The following is a 22,716-nucleotide window of genomic DNA, read 5'->3' on the forward strand; positions in this document are numbered from 1 at the left end:
ATCATGTTTATTCCTTTACCTACTTTTAGCACTCAGTTCTTGTCCAGAGTTATCATTTCCAACTATTATTATCATATGGTTTCCTCTCTATCCTAACTGTCCTCTGATCCCCAAATACTTGTGGCAAGCTTCCAACCGTGGACCAGTCCTCCTGGCCCCTGTTTTTTCTGTCCTTGGTTATTAGTTTAATAATCTGTATTTTTCATATTCCACAAATGAGTGTAGCCCTCCTATGTCTATTCCTCTCCTTCTGACTCAGCATGACACTCTCCATTCATTTATAAGCAAATTTCATGACTTCATTTATCCTTGTGGTTGTGTAGAATTCCACTGTGTAGATGTACCATAATTTCTTTATCCGGTCATCTGGTAACTTAGTATATTTTGCTCATTCTAGTTTCAACCGTTTGACTTTCACTTTACTGATTGCCATTGTGTCATCTTTGATCAGGAATTGACGATGATTTCCAGTGGCATTATATGAGATACATAACTTCAACAAATTAACATTTAACTGAACCTACCTCCTTCTATTCTAAACCAGAACCCAGAATCTCAGTATATGCCTGGTGTTTAGATTGCAATCACCTACACACATACTTCCTAGTTCCCCCAGCCTTCATCCAATACATCTCACGTTCCTCTCTACGGTTGATCTGTTGGACTCTGCTCGTCTACACGCATTGGTCCCCAGGCCTTGCACCTGTGGTCTAGACATTTCAAACTCAGAAAACCATCTAAAACTATTCCCAGGTCCTGAGCACGAAGACAGGAGAAAGTATTGCCTTTCATTCAACAAAGAAAGTCAATAGTAAATTTGGGTCTGACTCCTGCTACTGCCACCTTCTCCCTCTGTTCAATAAATCAAGGCCCGGCTCTATGATGGATTGGTTGATGTTGTCTGATCTTCTGGGTGACCTCGGATGCCTGTCTGGGCATGAAAACAGGCGGGGAGCTGGCAGGTGAAGAGCCCCCATGTGTATGGAATATGAGGTCTGAAAGTGTTCGGATCCCAGACAAGGAAGTAACAAAAGGATGCATAGCAGTTTATAAAATCTGTGTCACAACTGCCTTTCCCTTGACAGTTAAAATAAATTAAATCTGCTCCACATCTTATACCTGTCTCTCTGCTTTAATCCCTATATTGATTTTTAACCAGACATCCTCAAGATTTGAAGCAATCAAATTCCATCTGAAAAAATACATAAATCATTTTGTTTTTCACCTGACTTTTCTTCACATTCAGTCTTACAATTATTTTTAAAATAATTTAACATGCAGTCATCTTCTGTCAACATTCTATTAACAGACCCAGTTGATATTCTTTAAACCGCCAACTGACTGTCAAAAAAACTATATTTTGAGTGCTCAAAACTAACAATACTGATCATCACCTTAAGCCAGCCTTATTTTATGGACTGCTTAGAAATATTCAGAGAACGGGTTTCATTTTAAAGAAGTTTCAGCAAGAAACTTGGTCACATCTCAGCAAATGAAAGATAGTTTTATTAATTTGTGAGACTTAAGCAATTTCTCCTGCAGTCATGCTCCTTATCAGCTATGATGTCTATAATTACTTCTCCACCATATATTGGACAAAATCTAATTTCATGTGTTTGGGGTTTTGTTGTTATTGTTTTTGTTGTTGCTTTTGTTATTGTTTGGGTGCCACACCTGGTGATGCTCAGAGGTTACTCCTGACTCTGTAATTGGGAATTACTCTGGGTGGTTTCAGAGAGCCACATGGGATGCCAGGAATTGAACCCAAGTCCACTTTGTGCAAGGCTCGACCCTCTGTACTATCTCTCCAGTCCCTAATTTCATGTGTCTGAAAATGATTGCCAGGGCTGGAGCGATAGCACAGTGGGTAGGGTGTTTGCTTTGCACGAGGCCGACCCAGGTTCAATTCCCAGCATCCCATATGGTCCCCCAAGCACCGGAGTAATTCCTGAGTGCATGAGCAAGAAATAACCCCTGTGCATCACCAGGTGTGACCCAAAAAGCAAAAAATAAAGAAAGAGAGAAAGGAAGAATGGAAGAGAGAAAGAGAGAAAGGAAGGAAGGAAGGAAGGAAGAAAGGAAGGAAGGAAGGAAGGAAGGAAGGAAGGAAGGAAGGAAGGAAGGAAGGAAGGAAGGAAGGAAGGAAGGAAGGAAGGAAGGAAGGAAGGAAAGCAAAAAAGGAAAATGATTGTTTGTGACATTTTCCTGAACAGAAATTGATCTTTTTTTTATTCTTTTTCCTGGCCACATTGTCAAAAGACTTCCATAATTCAAGGGTTCTTTTTAAGAGAGAAACAGTTTTCATAATATCTTAAGGACTGAAATCTGCAGTTAAAATGAAGAAAGTTGATTTCTCTCACCCAAATATCCTACCAAGTCCCAAGAACAATGGATGTCTCTGCCACAGCAGCTCCTACAGGAGAACAGAGAAGGCTTGGCACTCAGAGGGGGTTGCAGATGACACATGCCATCCATCACAGCAAAGCATCTTTCTCAGACACCTGCTGCATGAAGCCCGTCCTTCCTGCCCACTGCAAGAAGAAACGTGAGTTGGCAGCATTACCAGCCCAAGTCCACAGCTGGGTGTGGCCCCCAAACAAACTAAACAAAAGAGAATCATCAATCTAAAGAAGCCCTGGCCCCGAGAAGCTACACAAACCCGGGTAAGTGAGCCCACGAGAAGCAAGGGAAAGAGAGTAAAGGAAGAAAGAGAGCTAGGGAGAGAGAGTGGAGGGAAATAAACACACCAGCAGCTATTATATCAAGCCATAGGAGGACCCACACCACCTTCCTCCTACCCCGAGGTTTTCGCAGATGTCTACAGACCCTCTCTACAGTGCTCTTCAACAAGTGGACCGTCACACGTAGGGTTCTCTCCTGGGTTCCGTGAGGTCTGAAGCTGCCGTCACGTCAGGCTAAGTTGTGAGCTGGGAGCCCCTTGGTAAGGTTCTGTCCGCAGCCCTCCAGAGTATTATTTGAAAACTAGCAGCCACATTATTGAATTCCACTCAACTCCACACTGACTCGTCAACCAATCTGTCATTGTCATGCGAGAGGGACGCAAGATCTATTCAGCTAAAACTCCTAGGCTGCGGGAATCGGAGCTAGGATAAATACGACGCTTCACTTGCAGGTGGCCAATTCAGGTTTGATCCCACACACCACATACGATCCTCTGAGCACCGGCAGGAGAGATTCCTGAACCAAGAGTCAGGAATAAGCCCTGAGCACAGCTGGGTGTGGCCCCAAAACCAAAATAAATAAATAGCACGAATAAAATCCAGAGGATATGAATACCACATATAGTTTAGATTTGCTGATTTGTGTTTTCCTTTAAAAATGTCAAAAAATGGGGTGGATGGGGTATAAAATCTGTGGTCAATGCCCCGCCAGAGGGAGAGATAAAGGTTACCATTCAAGAAAACAAATTACCAAATGCTTTCTTTTCAGCAGGTCGACTTTAGGGGGGAGGAACTCCAAATCAATGATAGTGAATTTTTTGTTGAAATATTGAATGCAATCAAAGTAAAGTGAAAGCAAAGTGAAATTTACCAGTTACACATGCTGGGTGGGGGACTGGGGAAGTGGGGGGAGGGAGGGAGGTATACCGTGATTCTTGGTGGTGGAATATGTGCACTGGTGAAGGGATGGGTGCTTGAGCATTGTATAACTGAGACTTAAACCTGAAACTTTTGTAACTTTCCACAAAAAAATAAATAAATAAATAAAAAGGTTACTATTCGATTATTGATAACATACCACATTTCAAGCACTAAAAAGCTTTTGAACAACAGGATGGTGAAACAGACAGAAAAAAATCCCTATTTTTTATTTTCAGTTCTGACTCTGGAAGCCCCCTGTGACTACTCACCGTACGCCACTGTCAATCTGATCACACAGGTTGCATTCTCCACTGCCAAGACCTTGAAGTCACACCGGTAAAGTCCAGAGTCAGACTCTGTGGCCTGGGGAAGGGTGAGGGAGCTTTCCCACTTCCCCGGGCTGCAGGGACTCCACAGCTGCCTGTGGTACTTGGAAGCGTAACTTCTCCCTTGGGAGAGGTTGCAGCTAGTGAGGAGGTCGATCTGATGAGGCTGGATCTTCTCCCAGGTAATTTTTTCCACTGGCCATTTCACAGGCAGCTGACAGGTGAGTGTGACATTTTTCCCAGGTGCCGAAACCACGGGGTGACTTGGTGACTCTATGACCTCAAAATCATCTGCAAAGGAAAAGCCAATGATTATACTGAGGTCCTCGAATTGGTGAGTGTAAGGTAGAAGACACCTCAAAGTTTCTATCATACTTTCATCAGTTGGAAAGTGATAGGTTTAGATGACATTTTGTGAGGGGAAAATGTCTTTCAAAAGAGGCTGCTGTACAAAGAGAAACAAGAACATGGCTGATCACACATATTCTGTTGGTTAACCAGATGACAAGAAATGTAACTGAAACCCCCGGTACTTTTCTCAGTTGTGATCACATCAAGAGGATGAATTTACAGGTCTGTTCTAAGAAGTACGAGGATTGAAAATCAAATATCCAAATTGTGATCATGAAGACTAAGATTTAGTTTTCACACACACACACACACACTCACTCAGGCACACAAAGTCAGTCATCTCTGCTGTGCTGCAGATATCATTTTTCAGTTACACAGTTATGTAGGTTTTCTTATACAGGTGTCAATTCTTAGATACCAAGAAAGTTCTGTCATATTTTTCCTTTCTCCTACCACAATTGGTGGAATTTGCAGCACAGAATACTTAATAGATAATCACCAAATATCTGAATCAGTATACATCTGATATTCCAAGGATGTTGAAAGGACCTTATGTCTCTCAGAGATCTGCAAGGTTGACCTGTCATTTTAGGATGTAAATTAATTTTTTCACTCTTATTCTGTAAGAATATATATTTGGGGGCTTGGAGAGATAGGACAGTTGGGTGGGATGCTTGCCTTGCACACGGTCCACTCAGGTTGAATTCCCACCATCCCTTATCTTCTGCTTTCCATCAGTCCCACCTGAAGTGACCTCTGAGTACAGAACCAGGAATAAGCCATGAGCATTGCTAAGTATGCAACCCCCAAAGATTATACATATATACATATATATATATGTGTGTGTGTATGTGTACACAACCTCCAAAGATTATATATGTGTGTATGTGTGTATATGTGTATATATGTGTATATATATATATATATATATATATTCCATTCTATTAGAATAAGCAACAATTTTTTTCAGATCTGATGGCTGCTAGGATCTGCTGTCTTATAAATTAATCTTTTAAATTTTTCTCAACTTTAATTTCTAATACATTAAATATTTACAGACATAGCCATGTAACAAGTACTCTTTAGAATTCTCATGAAATTTAAGAAAATGAAGGAAGAAATTGGAAAATTCGTATAGAAACTCTCAAACACACTTATGAATAGCCAAAACAAGCTGGAAAAAGAACAAAGCTGATGCCCTCACCTACTCTGACTTCAAGGTATACTCTAAAATTATATTCAGTTAAAGTATCAAATGGAACAAGAGTACAGATACACAGATAAACAAATGTAAGAGAAAAGAAAACCTAGAAATAAATCCACAAGTATCCGGTCACTGATATTCAGTAAAGGTTCCAAGAATACACAGAGTGAAAGGATAAACACTTCAGCAAATGTTGCTAGAAAACTGGATAAACATATTGCAAAATAATGAGTAGATATTCTTACCTATACCATACATTAAGCATAGAAACCAACTCAAAGTGGATCAAAGACTTAGAGACATAAAACTGTAGGACTCCTAAAAGGCATCGGGAGAAAGTGTTATGATTTTGGCAATGATCTCTTGGATATGGAGCTAAAGCCCATGTAGCAACAGTGGACAAGTGAATTAAATCAAGCTAGAAGGTTTCTGCACATCAATGGTGAGGGAAAAAAACCTACAAGATGGGCAGAGATTTTTTTTTTCAATCACGTGTCTAATAAGAGACGCCTTCCAAAAACCAATATCTGCATTTTGGCAAAAACACTGACAACTATATTTTTTAAATGGGTTTTAAAAATCTCTTGGGGCTGAAGCAATAGCACAGCGTGTAGGGTGTTTGCCTTGCACGCGGCCGACCCAAGATCGATTCCCAGCATCCTATATGGTCCCCTAAGCACCGCCAGGGGTAATTCCTGAGTACAGAGCCAGGAATAACCCCTGTGCATTGCCAGGTGTGACCCAAAAAGAAAAAAAAAAAAGATCTCTAGACACTTCTTTAAACAATGCATTCAATGACCACCGGGTAGATGAAAAGAGGCTCAATGTCACTTGTCACTAATCATCAGAGAAGTGAAAAATCAAAACCACAATGAGCTATCACACCTGTTGCAGCATTTTTTTTTTTGACAACTGTTTGGGTCTGGAAGCCACACCCAGTGGTGCTCAGGGCTTACTTCCTGCTCTGCGCTCAAGAATGTCTCCTTGTGGTACTTGGGGAGCCAGGTGGCATCAGAAATCAACCTGGATTGGCCACAAATAAGATAAGAATCTTACCCACTATACTCTCTCTTCAGCCCCTCTCTCCCGAAAAAGACAATTGTATTTTTTGTTACCTCAAATCCTTGTGCACTATTGATGGGAATAGAATATAAAATGGCGAAGTTCCAAGAAAATCAACCTGGAAGTTCCTCAGAAATTAGAATAAAGCAAAACGACCATATGCTCTAGCAATCCCACGTCTGGGTATTCATCCAAAATAATAACAATAATAATAATAAAAACAACAACAGCAATCAAGATCTAAAGCAGTGCTGCGGCCCTGTGTTTACCATAGCGTTGTTCCCAAGCGTTGTCTCCAAGCTGTGGAGTCAACCTAAAGGTCTACTGATGGATGAAAGTACAGAGACGATGTGGCACACAGGAGCCTCCGAATACTACGCATACTTTAAAAAGCAGGAGAACGCTGGGATGCAGGGCAGCATGAAAAAGCCTGGAGGATGCTATGCTCAATGAAATGAGCCAGTCACAGGATAAACACGGCATGAAGGACAAAGGACGTCTGACGGCTGTCAGGTCTGGGTGGCAGAGGGAGAGATGGAGTGCTGCCTGTTAATGGGCTTCAAGTTTCAGTTCAGCAAAAAAGAATAAGTGCTAGAGATATGGACCATAATATTCACTTTCAAATCTGCTGACTTTAGAGCTCATATTAAATGTTGTACTACATTTAAAAAAAAAAAAGAATTAAGAGTACACAGGGATCTTGGGACCAAGCAGCTTAAGAATGTGCTCAAGGGAATGCACGTGTTTCTCTAAATGAGGAGAGTGATCGCACACCCATCTGTGCAGCGGTTATCAACTGCCAGTTTTACTTCTACTGACAAGAACTGCTGACCGTTGTTTAAAGTGGGAAAGAGAACTGGGAAAAGAGCACGGGGGTCAGAGCAGCTTGCCTGGACTCCCTGGCACCAAGGCTCCCACCGCCCCGCCCCCGTCAACATCGTCAGGTGTGACCAGATCACCCCGACACCACAAGGCCAAATCAACTCTGCATCTTCAGGTCCATGAATTGAAACATTTGGCCCAGTTGGCCCCACACCTCTGGGCGTGGTCTCTGACCCCCCAGAATACTGCTTGGGAGGCCCAGTACATAAGGAAATAAAAATAAACTTTTTTTTTAATTAAGTAAGCAGTGACAGTTATGGGGTCATCGAGAGAACGTGTGGCGCAAAACAACTTGGCTTACTTCTTGTGTGTGAGCAATGGGGTCAGGGCTGGCCTGTCGTCGCACTCTTGGCTTCCTGTGCAGAAGAAAGGAAGAGAGGAAAGAAGGAGAGGGAAGAGAAACCGCACCAAGAAGAGAGCAATCCGCGTTGCCATTTTCCCTCTGTTGGGCCGGAAGACCCGGTGTCTGCACTTCGCCTCCACTGAGCGGGGGCTTCTTCAGGAAGTGGTCCTGTGTGTCAAGATGCTGGAGAGGGGAAACCGCAGCACTTGGAGAGTTTCGCTTGCAGCCAAACAAGTTTTTACCACAGGTAACACCTTACCCACATATAAGCATGCAGGAAATATATTATCTCTCAGTCCTAGGCCAACGCAAGAACAATGGGGAGGGTTTCGTGAAAAAAGAATTAAAAATTAAAAGCTCAAAGGAAATGAAGGAGACATTAAAGGCAAAGTAAGACGAGAAAAGAGGCAGGGAGGAGAAAAGTAGCCAAAATGAGGAATAGTATGAATCAAAGATGACCTCAGAGGGAAGCCCAGAGGGTGGAAAATATAAGAACCAAGAGCAATGAAAAAAAAAAAGAAAAGAAGTGAAGTGAAAAAAAAAAAATAAATGAACATCCCTGTGAGCAATGCCGGACTCTGATTACTAAAGCAGGTCTCGCTTACTAGCCCTCAGCTGTCTAGAGAGCCGGTGTCCCTGATGCTGGGGTTTGGGTTGGCTTGGTTTGGTTTGGTTTGATTTGACTTGGCTTGGTTTGACTTGATTTGGTTCAGTTCAGCTTAGCTGAGCTGGTTTGGCTTGGTTTGGTTTGGCTTGGCTTGGTTTGGCTTGGTTCAATTCGGCTTGGCTTGGTTTGATTTGGTTTGACTTGGCTTGTCTTGGCTTGGCTTGGTTTGGTTTGGTTCGGTTCGGTTCAGTTTTGCTTACCTTGGTTTGGTTCAGTTTGGCTTGGTTTGGTTTGACTTGGTTTGACTTGGTTTGACTTGGTTTGGCTTGGTTTGGTTTGACTTGGTTTGACTTGGTTTGACTTAGTTTGACTTGGTTTGGCTTGGTTTGGTTTGGTTTGGTTTGACTTGGCTTTTTTTGGCTTGGTTTGGCTTGGTTTGGTTCAGTTCAGTTCGACTTAGCTTGGTTTGGTTCAGTTTGGCTTGGTTTGGTTTGACTTGGTTTGGCTTGGTTTGGTTTGATTTGGTTTGGTTTGGTTTGACTTGGCTTGGCTTGGCTTGGCTTAGTTTGGTTCGGTTCCACTTGGCTTGGTTTGGTTCAGTTTTGTTTTCTTCTGTGGCTGTCTCCCTCCTCTAGTCTCAGAAACCCCCTCTATTGCTCCATCAAAATCAAGCCTAAATCTGAACTTTGATTCGCAGGCAACACCTGGCTGAGCAGGTTAGAAGGAGAGCCAAGGGTTTCCTCCCGGGAGTGTGTGCATGTGCACTGAGGGCAGGTGTGGAGAGCAAGGGGGACCACCCCCAGTGACGAAGACACCCTTCAGGGTGCAGGGAATAGTTCACAGCACAAACGCCACCTAACCCCCCAGGCCCACCACAGTTTACCAGGGCCTCATTCTTCTCTACTGTACAGTCTATGAATTCAGACAAACGTATTGTGACTATATGCATCATTCGTGTACCCTCAAGACTATTTTCATTGTCCTAAAAAAATACTCCATCTATTTTTCCCCTTATTTCTAATCCCCTTAACCTTTCACTTTATCCATCATTCTACCTTGATCAGAGTTGGAAGTGCATATAAATGGGTCTTTTCAGATTTTTACTCTCACTTAGCATGGTGCATTTAAGTTTCCTCCAAATCTTTCTGTGATTTAACAGCTTATTTCCTTTTATTGCTAAATAATACCCCCCATTGACTGAGTGTACCACCATTTATCTATTCATTTGCCTGCTGCAGGACATCTTGATGGCTTCCAACATCTGAAAATTATGAATAAAGCTTCCATAAACATCTGTGTGCTGGGGTGGGGGTGTTGTGTGGACATAAGGTTTCAATTCCTTTGGATAAACACCAAGGAATATAATAATTGAGTCCTCTGGTAATAATTATGTCCGCAACAGAACGAATTGCCAAACTGCCCTCCAAAGTAGTGGCACCATGTTGTGTTCCTGCAGCCGTGAAGCAGTGGAGTTCTCGGTGGCATCCAACCGTTACCTTCGCCTCAGCTCTGTCTGCTGTCCTTGGGCTCCTCAAGGCCCTCTGACAGGTGGAATCACCAGTATTTGTCTTTCTCCTGCTGGATGATTTTGCTTAGCATGACCCCTCAAGTTCCACCCATGTTCTAGAAAATGGTGAGATTTTATCTTTTCTAGTGGCAATGTTAGGCTGGAGCAATAGTACAGCGGGTAGGCGCTCGCCTTGCACGAGGCCAACCCAGGTTCGATTCCTCTGCTCCTCTCGGAGAGCCCAGCAAGCTACCAAGAGTATCTCGCCCGCACAGCAGAGCCTGGCAAGCTCCCCGTGGTGTATTCGATGCGCCAAAAACAGTAACAATGAGTCTCACAATGGAGACGTTACTGGTGCCTGCTCGAGCAAATCAATGAGCAACGGGATGACAGTGACAGACAGTGACAGTGACAATGTATTATTGCATCTTGTATTTATACTAAATCTCCTTTATCTCTCCATCAGTCACTGGGCACTTGATCATTTCCTGATAGTGGCCACTGTTAATGATGCCGAACTAAAATAGGTGTGCATGGGTCCTGTGGGTGTGTATGTGTATGTGTGTGAGTGGGTGTGTTGTGTGTGTTTGTGTGTGTGCTTTGCATAACCCCTGTGAGGGGAATTGTTGAACTGGTGAGAAACCCTCAGGCTGACTTCCAAGGAGACTCAACCCACCCACAGTGCTCAAGGTCACCAGTGTCCTTGACCCTCAGTTGGGACTCCCCAGCCTCCCGAGGACCCTGTGTCCTCTCCAACGTGGTTCTCAACTGTCTCCCCTCTTTCCTCACTCCGTGTTCCCTGTCGGGGTTCCTCTGTCCCTGCTGGTCTGGCGAGACTTCCAGGACTTGGGTGCTGGCTCCCTGGCTGAAACTGCCCGCGTTGCAAGCATGAGGCCATGAGTTCGATCCCTGGTCCTGCCCCTATGCCCCCAACAAGGTCCCAGCGCCCCCTGGCCTCAGAGTATGCAATCTCCAGTGTGTGAGCACTGCCACTGAAGTGTGGGTCCCTGGGACCCATTGGCCAGGGGGGCCCCATGCGTGGCCCCCTCGGCCGTCCTGCCAGTAACGGCGACAGACAGAAGGAGGAGAGAGAATGAAATGAACCGAAGTGAAACGCGGCTTCCCACCACACCATTGCTCTCCCTCTCCTGCGACTGCGTCTCCAGCGTCTCTGGTGTGCAGACCGAGAGCAGATCCGTGTCCAGGGCTTGGTCGGGCCTCTCCCCACAGGGCTCCTAAGGAGTAACGATTCCTTGCTCTTCTGATGTTCCAAACAGGCTAAAGCTCAGACAGCGCTGCCCGAGGCTGTCTGCAGGGCTCTGCTGCGCGCTGGCTCAGAAGCTCCTGGAGTCCCAGCCGGACCCCCGAAACGCCTGTGCTCCCTGCGCGCCGGTCTAAACACTCCTAATGACGCCCCACAAAAACACAGATTAACGCGCTAACGACCAGGAGTTCAAGAACACAGATTATCACGCGAACGGCAGGGAGTTCGAGGAAGTATTTTAATGTGACCTGAGACCTAGCTCTTGAAACAGAAATTAGCACAGTGAAGCCTCAGTCAAAGGGAGACATGGGAGAGAGAGAGAGAGAGAGAGAGAGAGAGAGAGAGAGAGAGAGAGAGAGAGAGAGAGAGAGAGAGAGAGAGAGAGACAGAGAGACAGAGAGACAGAGAGAGAGAGGCAGGGAGAGAGACAGAGAGAGAGACAGAGAGGAGGGAGAGAGGCAGAGGAGAGAAAGAAGAGAGAGGAGAAGAGAGAACAGAAAGAGACAGAAGAGCAGAGAGAGAGAGAGAAAGAGAGAGACAGACAGACAGAGAGGAAGGAGAGGAGACGAAGCTCTTTAGCTTGGACGAGAGCCTCACTGCCTCCTTCAGGTTCTGTGCAGGAAGGATAAACGTGATGACAGTCGGGTGGCCGAGGTCTCCATGGGCTCGGGCTGGGCTGGGCGGGGGCCTGCTGAGAGGGCCTTGCGCCCGGGAGGTGCCTGTCCTCCCATTCCCCACACGCCTGGAAACTCCCTGTGGTGACATGACGTCATGTCACTATTGCCTTGGCATTTCTCTTAGCGCGTCACAAGGGACCCAGACAGCCGAGCTTGGGAGCTTCTGGATTGAGCCGGGCTCCACCACGACTCCCCTCCTGAAGTCTGCCCCCCGCATGCCGTAGGAGGTCAGGCTCTTTGAAGACAGGGTCACGGCAGATAGTATCCAGGCTGAGATGCATTTCTTTTTTTTTTTTTTTTTTTTGCTTTCTGGATCACACCCAGCGATGCTCAGGGGTTACTCCTGGCTCTGCACTCAGGAATTATCCCTGGCAGTGCTCAGGGGACCATATGGGATGCTGGGAATCGAACCCGGGTTGGCCGCATGCAAGGCAAACGCCCTACCCGCTGTGCTATCGCTCCAGCCCCTGAGATGCATTTCTAGGCTTGAGAGCCACTTGCTCCTGGGCAGAGCGGCCCCAAGCGAACTGAAGGGGCCGGGTCGCTGGGGAAGGCCCCACGCAGGGAGTTCCAGGGAAGTGATGAAACCAGCTCGCCCAAGGCTGCCAAAGCACCCACTTGGTGCACGCAGGAAGTAAGGCGTTAGTAGGACCTTTACCTGACGCCACCCAGACCCAGGGCAGGCCGGACTCCTCCAGAAAGCTTCAGCAGGAGCAGAGGCAGGAAAGGACTTCAAAGAGCACCCACAACCCCAACTCTCTCCTGGCAAGCACCCTGACACAGGCAGAGAGCCCGCGCGGGGAAGCTGGGGAGAAACCCTCGACGGCCAACTTGGCAAAGGAAGCGTGTGCTCTGAGCACGTGGGTCCCCAGCACCGCCCCTCCCGAGTGTCTGCTGTCATGAAGGTCACGTCTGACGCTGGGATGTGAGCTGGGACCTCCCCACTCTGGGCAAGCCCACGTTCCTCTCCCTCTCTCTCTCTCTCTCTCTCTCTCTCTCTCTCTCTCTCTCTCTCTCTCTCTCTCTCCCCATCTCTCTTTCTTTCACTCTCCCTCTTTCTCTCCCTTTCTTTCTTTCATTCTTTCTTTCTTTCCTTCTTCCTTCCTTCCTTTCTTTTTTCCTTTCTTTCTTTCTTTCTTTCTTTCTTTCTCTCTCTCTTTTCCTCTTTCTCTCCCTCTCTCTCTTTCTCTCTCACCCTATCTCTTTCTTTCTCTCTTCCTTTCTTTCTCTCTGTCTCTCTCTCTTCCTCTCTCTCCCATCTCTCTTTCTTTCTCTCTCCCTCTTTCTCTCCCTCTGTCTCCCTTTTTTCTTTCTTTCTTTCTTTCCTTCTTCCTTCCTTCCTTTTTTCCTTTCTTTCTTCCTTTCTTTCTTTCTCTTTTCCTTTCTCTCCCTCTCTCTTTCTCTCTCACCCTATCTCTTTCTTTCTCTCTTCCTTTCTCTCTCTTCCTCTCTCTCCCATCTCTTTCTTTCTCTCTCCCTCTTTCTCTCCCTTTCTCTACCTTTCCTTCTTTCTTTCTTTCCTTCTTTCTTTCTTTCTTTCTTTCTTCTCTTTCTTTCTCTCCCTCTTTCTCTCCCTCTCTTTCTCTCTCACCCTATCTCTTTCTTTCTCTCTTCCTTTCTCTCTCTCCCTCTCTCCCTCTTCCTTACTCCCCCCACTCAATATTTCCAAATAAAACCTGATATACTCTACTTAGACCTCACTGCTCGTCTTCCCCTGAAATCCTTTTCTCTGCAGGAGAGGCGAGGATGGAAGGGCGTGGGGACGGTGTAGGCTTTTCTTCCCTTTCCTCGGCAGAGGCAGGCTCAGAGCAGACCCGACCTTGGAGTCTGAGATCTGCCCCTTAAGGTCGCAGAGGCCGGTGGAGAGAAACAACAGACTCCCTCCTGGGGGCCCTGCCTCTCTCCTCCCCGCCTCACATAGTCACCCGGGGACCCCACCAGCACCAAACCAACCAGAAGTGCAGGCTCTCCGGGCCCCAAACCCAAACGGGTCTGACCGTGAGGCCTGCCCTCGGCGCCAGCCCCCTCCCTTGCTCTGACTCTCTGCTGTGGGGACGCCTGGCCGCCCCGCCCGGAGCCCCGAGACAAGGCCCCGCCGCAGCCTTGAGTGGCGCCCGCTGCCTTCTGCTGCCTCTCCGTGTCGTGTGAAGCTGGGTGACCCCGTGTCCTTCTAGAATAGAGCACGGAGGCACAGACAGACACACCACACGGGGAAGGGCGGGTGAGGGTGACGGGGGAGCCAGAGACAAGCACCCAAGGGTGCTGTGAAGCCCGCAGGGCATGGAGCCCCCTGCGGAACTCTCCAGAAAGGCCGGCTTTAGAGACCTCGAAGGCCTCCCTCTCCCCTCCCCCCGGGCTGCCATCCTCCTCCTTCATTTAAAGTGCAGTGAAAAGGTAAAGGAACCAAACAAGATAAAAATAAACAAAAAGATCGTGCGGCTGACCGGCAGAGATAACGCAGGAAGAACAGAGCTGCAGCCGGGAGATAAGGACCAACCTGACAGGCGGGAGAGGCCGTTTGCTTAAAGGGGAAAAGCCACAGAATCTGCCCGGCAGGTCCTGGAGGCCAGAGCCGAGGCCGGAAGACTCGGTGTGGGGGGGACACCTGTCCCCAGCACCCCCCACCCCCCACCCCTGTCCTGGCGCAGAGGAAGCGGAAGTCAGCCAGGCCTGACCCAACCCTGCCTTTGGAGTCGGTGGCCCCCGCGGGGGGCTTGTGAGGGGCAGGGAGGAGAGAGACGCCCTCGGGCTCTCAGTCTCACCTGAGGTCCCTCGTCTTCCTGCCACAGGGCACTGCTCTTCGCAGGGAAGGGAGAGTCAGGCCTGGGCCTCGCCAGGGTTTCCCGTCTCACAGAAAGGAATTCCAGGAGCAGACAGCAGGGGAGTAAAAACAGATTTTCTTTGGAGACCTCGAGGAAGAGGAAGGAGGGAGAGAAAAGCAGGAGGAATGCGCTCAAGAGAGAACGGGGCTTGGGGCTGGAGCGATAGCACAGCAGGGAGGGCGTTTGCCTTGCACGCGGTCAACCCGGGTTCGATTCCCAGCATTCCATAGGGTCCCCTGAGCACGGCCAGGAGTAATTCCTGAGTGCAGAGCCAGGAGTAACCCCTGAGGATCGCCAGGTGTGACCCAAAAAGCAAAGAGAGAGAGAGAGAGAGACAGAGAGAGAGAGAGAACGGGGCTTCTCCAAAGGCGGGGAGAGCCCCACCACACGCCTCAGGAGGGGAGATGCCGGCCCCACACGTCCTCGACCACGTGGGCGCAAGCAGCCCCTGTGCTCGGGAAGCACATGCACTTGCTGCCTTAGCTCAAGGTGGCTTTTATAGAGTTTCTCCAAACTGCCCCCATGTGGGGCTTTCTAGCAAGGTAAGAGTCCGTTGCTAGGGTGGTTGCCAAGGGGGTAGAGTAGGGCGTGGTCAACCCTACAGGTCCTCTTTGAAATCCCTTTCCTGGCCTTTGTTCCTGCTGGAGCTTCTCTCAGAGGGGTCCAGCCTGTTCTGTGTCTCTAGGCGCCAGGTGAGGGTCTTACCAGGCCTTAGTTCCTGTGCTCACAAGCTGGGTCCTGACGGCCTTGGGACTGAGTGGTTTTACTACTCCCCAGGAATCCCATTGCCATGGCGCCCTTCCCTGTCACCTGCCTACATCACCTTGACTTGAGAGCCCCCCACTCCCACCTCCCCCAGGTGCCTCACAAAGTCCCCAGAGCCGAAGAAGGTTCTTGCCTGCCTCCACTTCACCTAGTTCCATCAGCAGGAGGCTTTGCATTTCAGCCAGAACCATCGGTTTATTGTTTTTTATAGGTTTATTATTATTTATTATTGAAGCACGTGAAGAGAAATCCACCTTTTCGGGGCCTGCGAAATCATACAGCAGGTAGGGCGTTGCCTTGCAAGAGGGGCACCCGAGTGTGATCCCCACGCCCCACATGGTCTCCTGAACACCACCAGGAGGGATCTCTGAGCACAGAGGCTGAGCACCGCCAGATGTGACCCACCAGTCCAAAGGAAAAGGAAAAATCTGACTTCTGAGTGGCTGTGCAGTTTCTTCCACCGGGACAGGACTCGCGGGTGAGAGGAGTTTCAGCGCACGCTCCTGAGATGCTGGCAGGCCGCCCGCCGCCCGCCCAGCTACTCTGAAGTGCCAGGGCGGGGCCTTGCGAGTTTGGGGTCTGCATGCCACCTTCCTGCCCAGCAAGCTTCACAGAGAAGGCATCAGAGATGCACCCATCCTCAGTCACGCCTACCAGACACAGACAGTGTAGCCGATTACCATGGAGGACCGTCTACGCGCTTGGTGCCCGCGGAAATGCTTTCAAGATCATCTTAAAAGTAAGGAATGTCGCCCGACGCCAGCATTGAGTGTCTGACCTATGCTCATAGTCCCCAGACAACTGGAAAGAAGGAGCCAACAGAGGAAACAGTCCAGAAGGATTGCCACGTGCCGGAGACTCACAGCTGCCCGCAACCTGTCACCGACCCCCATGAGATGGGGGAGGGGGATTCGCTCCGCCCAGCTCCCTCCCTGCACTGGGTCCATTTCCCAGATGCCAGCATACTCCTGCTCCCCCAGGCCTTTCTCTGGGGAACCTGCATTCTGGCACTGGAAACCCATTTCCGTACTAGACCTTGTTCGAATGAATTGAACTACCGCAGCTCCCGGCGGGTTCCGAAGCCTGGTGTGAAATCACCCCTTCGATTGTGCTCTGAGGGGAAGGATGGACGTGGGCTCTCCCAGGCCAGTGACCTGCGCAGAGCGGTCACAGCAGAGGTGAAGGGAGCCAGGCGACCAAGGAGCGAGGGGTCAGGAAGGGGCATGAACGGGAGGCGCGTGCAAGCACAGGGCAGGAGACGTCAAGAGACCGAGTCCACACACGGGGCAAGGAAGTGGTTCCATTTCCCCTGTTGCCTCACCTGCCCAGGACGCCTGGGTTTGGACACCAGTGAGCAAAACCCTGAGTTGGTAGATGGGCACACACAGGTCAGGGCACACAGATAGGTCCCTGAGAAACGTCCCAGAGAAGCCTTCTGTCCACACACAGCCCGGCATAGGACAAAGTGACTTGACCCCAGCCAGGGAGCAGATGGTTCTTGCCTGACTCCGGTTCAGCAAGATTAGCCAGATCCTCTGGCTGCACCGAGATCACCCCAAGGAAGCCCGAGGAGGGCCCCCCGGCGAGTGACCCAATTAACCCAGAGGATCTTCTGCAGTTGCCTCCCGCCTGGTGTCTGATCTGAGGCACCACAGAGTCCAGGCGCCAGCAGGGGGGCGCAAGGTGCCTGACCCCGCCGTGGGTGGACGCTCCTACCGAGAGCAGAACCAGGCGCGTGGAAGCCCACGGCCCCTGCCGCCCCACACCCCGACAGTCCCACAGGCACTTCCAGCCTGAGGACAACGGAGCCAGTGAGAGGTGGAGCCTAGGGTGGCCCTTAGGGTGGCCCCGTCTTGCCCGCACTGTCCAGGCCTTTGACTTTAGCACTAACCCCGGACCATTCTCGGATGCCACCGTCTTGTGGAGAGCAGACACAGATTTCTGTTCGCGCGTAAGAAAAATGGTGAAGCCGTTGACATATTGAAGCCGTTTGGTACATTGCTCAAAATGGGGAAAGAAATAGTACCTGACCCATCCCCCCAACCCTCCGCCCCGGCCCTCCTGTGCACGAGACACAGCCTCAGTCGCAAATTGCGGGGGCTGCAGGGATGGGCGGGGGAGACATGTGCCTTGCATGCAGCCACCCCAGGTTGGATCCCAGCACCCTTTGGTCCCCTGCGTGTCATGGGGCACAACCCCGGGGCCCACATAGTGTCTCTGGTGCAGCCTTGGAATTTCCCCAGCCTTCCTGGGTACAGCCTCGGGGGTCCTGAACTTCCAGGGGAGCAGAGTTAATCCCCAGCACCCCGCAGCACCACGTCCTCAGACCCGAATGTTCTATCACGGGTTCACTTGGTAAAGAATTAGTAGTAGGGGCCCCCGGACCTCACACACACACACACACACACACACACACACACACACACACACACCACACACACACACACAAACACACACACACACATACGCACATGTGCTTAGCTGCTAAAGAGAGGACAGATTTCATCCTCTTCCCTGAATAGCTCAACAAACTTTCCAAACCTGCTATTCAGAAAATCTGCCCTAGGGCTGGAGCAATAATAGCACAGCCGGGAGGGCGTTTGCCTTGCACTCGGCCAACCCGGGTTCAATTCCCAGCATCCCATAGGGTCCCCCAAGCACCGCCAGGAGTAATTCCTGAGTGCAGAGCCAGGAGTAACCCCTGAGCATCGCCAGGTGTGACCCAAAGAGAAAAAAAAAGAAAAGAAAATCTGCCCTTTGGGATTCCAACCAGCGTGAGTCCCTTCGGTGAAATGTGCGTGAAACTGGCAGGCTGAGTCCGCGGCCTCTGTGCACGAGACGCGGAGCTGCTCACAGGGCAGTTTCAGAAGAAAAGGGCAGGGTGGGCCCCCAGGGGTCCTGCAGAGCAGCAGGGCCCAGACCGAGTCGGAGTCGGAGTCGGAGTGGAGGCCACGACCAGAGTCCCCTCCACATGCACTCTAAAGCGCCTTGGCGCGCACCCTCAGGCCCTGGCACTCCCCTGGGGCCTTCGCTCCTCAGGGCACGTTTGTGGTCAGGGGCCAAGGCCAGCGAGGACCAGGGAGTGCTGGAGGCTCAGCTCCACGAGCGACTCTGTCAGCAACCAATATCCACAGCCTTGGCCCGGCCAGGCGCCATAGCCAAGCTCCCAGGGCCTGAGGCTGACGGGCCTGAGCTTCCAGAAGCTTCCAGAGTCCCTCAGGACCAGAAACCCTGAGCAGGTTTCTTCCCCCGCCCCCCGCCCCCCGGTCCTTACTGTCCCACCTGCCCCCCCAGGTTCCCCTGCAAATGCTTCCAAGACTCGCATCTCTCTTTGGGGGGAGGCTTGCTGCAGGGGGAGTCGCCTCCACCCAGGAGCCCTCCACTGGGCCCCTCAGTGGCGTCAGTGCGGCCGCTGCAGATCTTGCTTCCTCTCCGCTCTGCGTGGCCCTCTCCGGCTCAGCGCGTGGCCTCGGCCCTGCCCGGCCCTGCCCAGGGCCAGTCCCCAGCCACCGTGCCCCGGACACAGACCTGCTCGCGCCTCTGTGTACAGCCTCGTGGGTGGACCAGCGCCCCCTGCAGGAGGGCCCTGTGTGTCCTGTTTGGGGGGTGTCCTACTCTCCTCCGTTATGCTGAGATCCTTGAGGCAGAGATCACTGCTAAGTCATCTGCAGGGGGCTTGTTATCCCACTCCGTCCTGACAGTTTTCCAGGTCACTGCACCAGGAACTGCGCTTATTCTATCCTCTGAACATTTCGGGGCGACCATCAATACTTACACCTGTCCATAGCTGATTCAGGGAGGGATCTGGTTTCCCAGGTAGTCAAATGAGGAAGGAGCAAAGTGTGTGCCCTACACACACACACACACACACACACACACACACTCACACACACACTCACACACACTCACACACACATACTCACACACACTCACACACACTCACACACTCACATACACAGTCACACACATTCACACACATTCACACACACACACTCACACACGATCACACGATCACACACACTCACACACTCTCACACACTCACATACGCTCACACACACACACTCATACACACACACTCACACATATTCACACACTCACACTCACACACACTCACACACACTCACACACACACACAAAAACCCCTCATCCTCTAAAGCATCCTTGTGGTATCGGAGAGGAATTCTGCCGGATGCAGTGTGGAAGTGCATTGAACTGGTTGCTTTTTTACCCTCACACACCGCTATGTGTAAGTGCATACACTCGCTGGCAACCCCCTGCATTCCAGAGATGAGCTATGAGATGTCAGCTGTTAGCAGAACGTGGAGTCACTTCATGATAACTCATCTGTGTGCATTTGCATCTTGGTGACCACGGCGGCCGTGAGCTGTGTGGCGGGGGAGCAGGGCAATAAGTTTGGGCTCTGGCGAAGGGGTAGGAAGAGAGTGGGATGGGGCCTCCAAGAGGCAGAGCGGGGGGCTCAGAGAAGGAGGGCGGAGGGGGCCCAGGGGGCCTGTGGTCCCTCTTACCCCTCTCCCCCGGGCACAGTGTCCTTAAGAAACCCGACTGGCGCCATTTGTCAAGCTGCAGTCCCTGCTGAGGCCTCACACCCCACCCTGGGGTGGGCCCCTCTCACCCCGAGGGGTGGCTTGCAGGTGGGATGGGGCCCGAAAGGTCTCGGGAACGGAATGTGGACGCCTGACAAGGAGCTGGACCCCCCCGGACTCAGCTGAGCCTAAGGCCACCCCACTCACTCCACAGACGCCCCCTGGCTTTGTGTCTGGGGGGGACAGACGTCTATCCTGCAGCTGTGAGGACCCAGCGGGCCTCCCACGAGCCCGTCCCGCCCAGCCCTGGAGCCGCGCCCCCAAGAATGGCTGCAAGACTGTGTCCTCTCCCTGGGACCCAGCACAACACCCAGACATGGCGAACAGGGAGCTGGCCACCCCTCGCCTCCCGTGGGGTGAGGGGGAGAGCTGGAGAGACGGCCCGAGGGGACCCCGCAGCGGGACCCTCAGTGAGGGGCAGAGCTCCGGCCACTGGTCGCCTCCAGCTGGAGGACAGTGGCATGCTGAGCAGACTCGTCTCTGTGCAGGCAGGATTAGGCGACCCTGAGGTCATCCCCAAGGGGCTGCCACGGCCACACCCCGAAAGCTAAACCAGCCTCTTCCTCCTTAACCAAGTTCTTCCATTCAACGGAAAACTTGGTGCACAAACCACCCGCAGCAGCCCCCGTATAGCCTTCCTGCGGGTGCATTAAAGTGGCAGTACCGCCCCCAAAGCCCCTCTAAGCCAGCCCCGGAAACCTGCTTCCTGCCCTCCCCCGCCCCCCGCCCCTTGAGAGCTGTCATCAACTGTCATGGGGCCACAGCCCAGCAGGTGCCCGGGGCTGTCAGAGAGGGCTGCCTGGGCCTCGGGGTCCCTGCAGAGGCTCTTGTTGGGGGACCAGGCACCCAGGATACCCCCAGGCAGGCTCTGAGGACGTTTGTGCAGGCCTCTGGGAAGGGAAGCGGGGAAAGAAGATGCTGCTACCAAGTGGAGGAAGAACCGGCCTTCCGGGCCTTCCCTGCAATTCCTGCTGCTCAGGCCGACGTTTCCAGAAGCAAAGGGAGTGGGGGAGACAGCATCGCCGTGGGTGACATTCTCCCACTGGGAAGCCTCCTCTGTCCCAGGACACCCGTCTTGCACCAGCAGGTGTTTCAGGGCCGAGACGGAAAGAGGCCGTCGCCTATCCTGCCGTCTAGAAGTTTGGTGTGTGAAGGCTGACTCAGGAAGAGAGGGCTTCTGTTCGGAATCGGAAATAGTTTTCTGCAGCAATACTTCCCTCGGCACAGACGGAACAGCTCTGCGGCTCTCAGCGGGGCTCGTGCTAAGACACTCACCGGCAGCTGCCTCCCCTAGACAGCCCAGGAGTTTGCTACTCGACCACCTAGCGGCAGCGCCCAGGTTCAACCAGAGAAACCTGGTTGAACCTCATCACCATCGGAAATGAAACTCACAACGCACACCCTTTACCAATATACTCAGCAGGTTGATGGGCCCAGGGCAAAATATTGCTTGCAATATTGACTTGACCCTGCGATTTGGAAATACCTTGAATGGCTCTTTCAATGTGATTTTTTTTTTTTTACTGAAAAGCAGAATTTCATATCCTGACCACGTCTCCTATATTGCTCTCTTAGAAAAACGTTTCTATCCAGAGAAATTGGAAACAGAAGACAGGGCAAGATGCAACGGACTTTGGCCCTCCTGCTAATGCGGCTGGCGGCCAAAACCATCTCAGCCACACTTAGTTCATTCTCTCCCTCCCACCACAGTAGAAGTGGCCCTGCTCCCCAAAGCAAGAAGCACACGCAAAACCGTCCACGGGAAACCTGCTGTGTCGTGGACAGCGTTTGGAAATCTAGATCTAAACCAGCTAACCGTCAAAGAAACTGCAATTAATAAGACCCACCAGAAAATAAATTGGTACAATAAAATGTCAGAGAATTTTTTTCTGAATGACCTAAGCATTCGATTCCTGCTAGGTCAGGATCACAAGAAGGTCTCACCTTGAAATTTAAGAACATTACTGTTACTGTCAGGGGTCTTGTTGTTGTTGTTTGCAAGGGGCCCAGGGGCTTACTCTTGGCTCTGTACTCAGGGATCACTCCTGGCGGTGCTTGGGGGATCCTATGTGATAGAGGCATGGAATGGTCATATGGAAGTCAATCGCTCTATATGTCATATAAGTCATATGGAAGTTAATTGCTCTATATTCTGCACAATCTCTCGAGACCCAGTTACTTTTCTTGTAAAAAGAAATGGGAGTTGTTCATTTTGCAAACAGTCTCACTGGTGAGAAGGTCGCTCAGGAGAATCGCATCTTAGTGGCACATGGGTCCAAGTGCACTTGGGTACTTGTTTCATTGCACCTTCTCATGCAACAGTGCCTCGAGGTTTGGATATCGACATGCAGGTCAGCTTCCTCTAAATCCCTTTCTTGTTATCTTTCCATTATAGCACACTTAGGACACTGTGTTTATAGTTTGAAATCCTACGCAGAAGTAGTTTGATTACCTCTGAGTATGATTTCCAAATAGCTAAAGCAACTTGTCGCATAGTTATTATGAGAGAGCATTTTGATCCAGGTGTACAATCACTGCTTGCTTTGATTTCTGAAGTAGGCGTAGAAGTGGAAATATACAGAAATGGAGAGACGCCTTAAGCACTGATCAAACCGTCTCCGTGATGTCTAATAACCCCAATGCACGGATGCCACTAACGAGAGACCCCTGAGTGCGTCTGTTGTGCTAGCTTTCGTTGG

The 22,716-nt window shown here is 50.4% G+C and overlaps 1 protein-coding gene across 3 annotated transcripts in view; it reads right to left on the reverse strand.

The window, feature by feature from the left end:
- The window catches only part of CD226 (CD226 molecule), a 75,000-nt gene that overhangs the window by 25,144 nt on the left and 27,140 nt on the right, over nucleotides 1-22,716 (reverse strand). For all 3 annotated transcript variants that reach the window (XM_055129357.1, XM_012935134.2, XM_055129358.1), the window contains exon 3: nucleotides 3,872-4,219. In XM_055129357.1, coding sequence (XP_054985332.1) covers nucleotides 3,872-4,219 — 348 coding nt within the window. The remainder of the gene's footprint in view (nucleotides 1-3,871; nucleotides 4,220-22,716) is intronic.

The sequence above is a fragment of the Sorex araneus genome, chromosome 2 (assembly GCF_027595985.1).
Source record: "Sorex araneus isolate mSorAra2 chromosome 2, mSorAra2.pri, whole genome shotgun sequence".
NCBI lineage: Eukaryota > Metazoa > Chordata > Mammalia > Eulipotyphla > Soricidae > Sorex > Sorex araneus.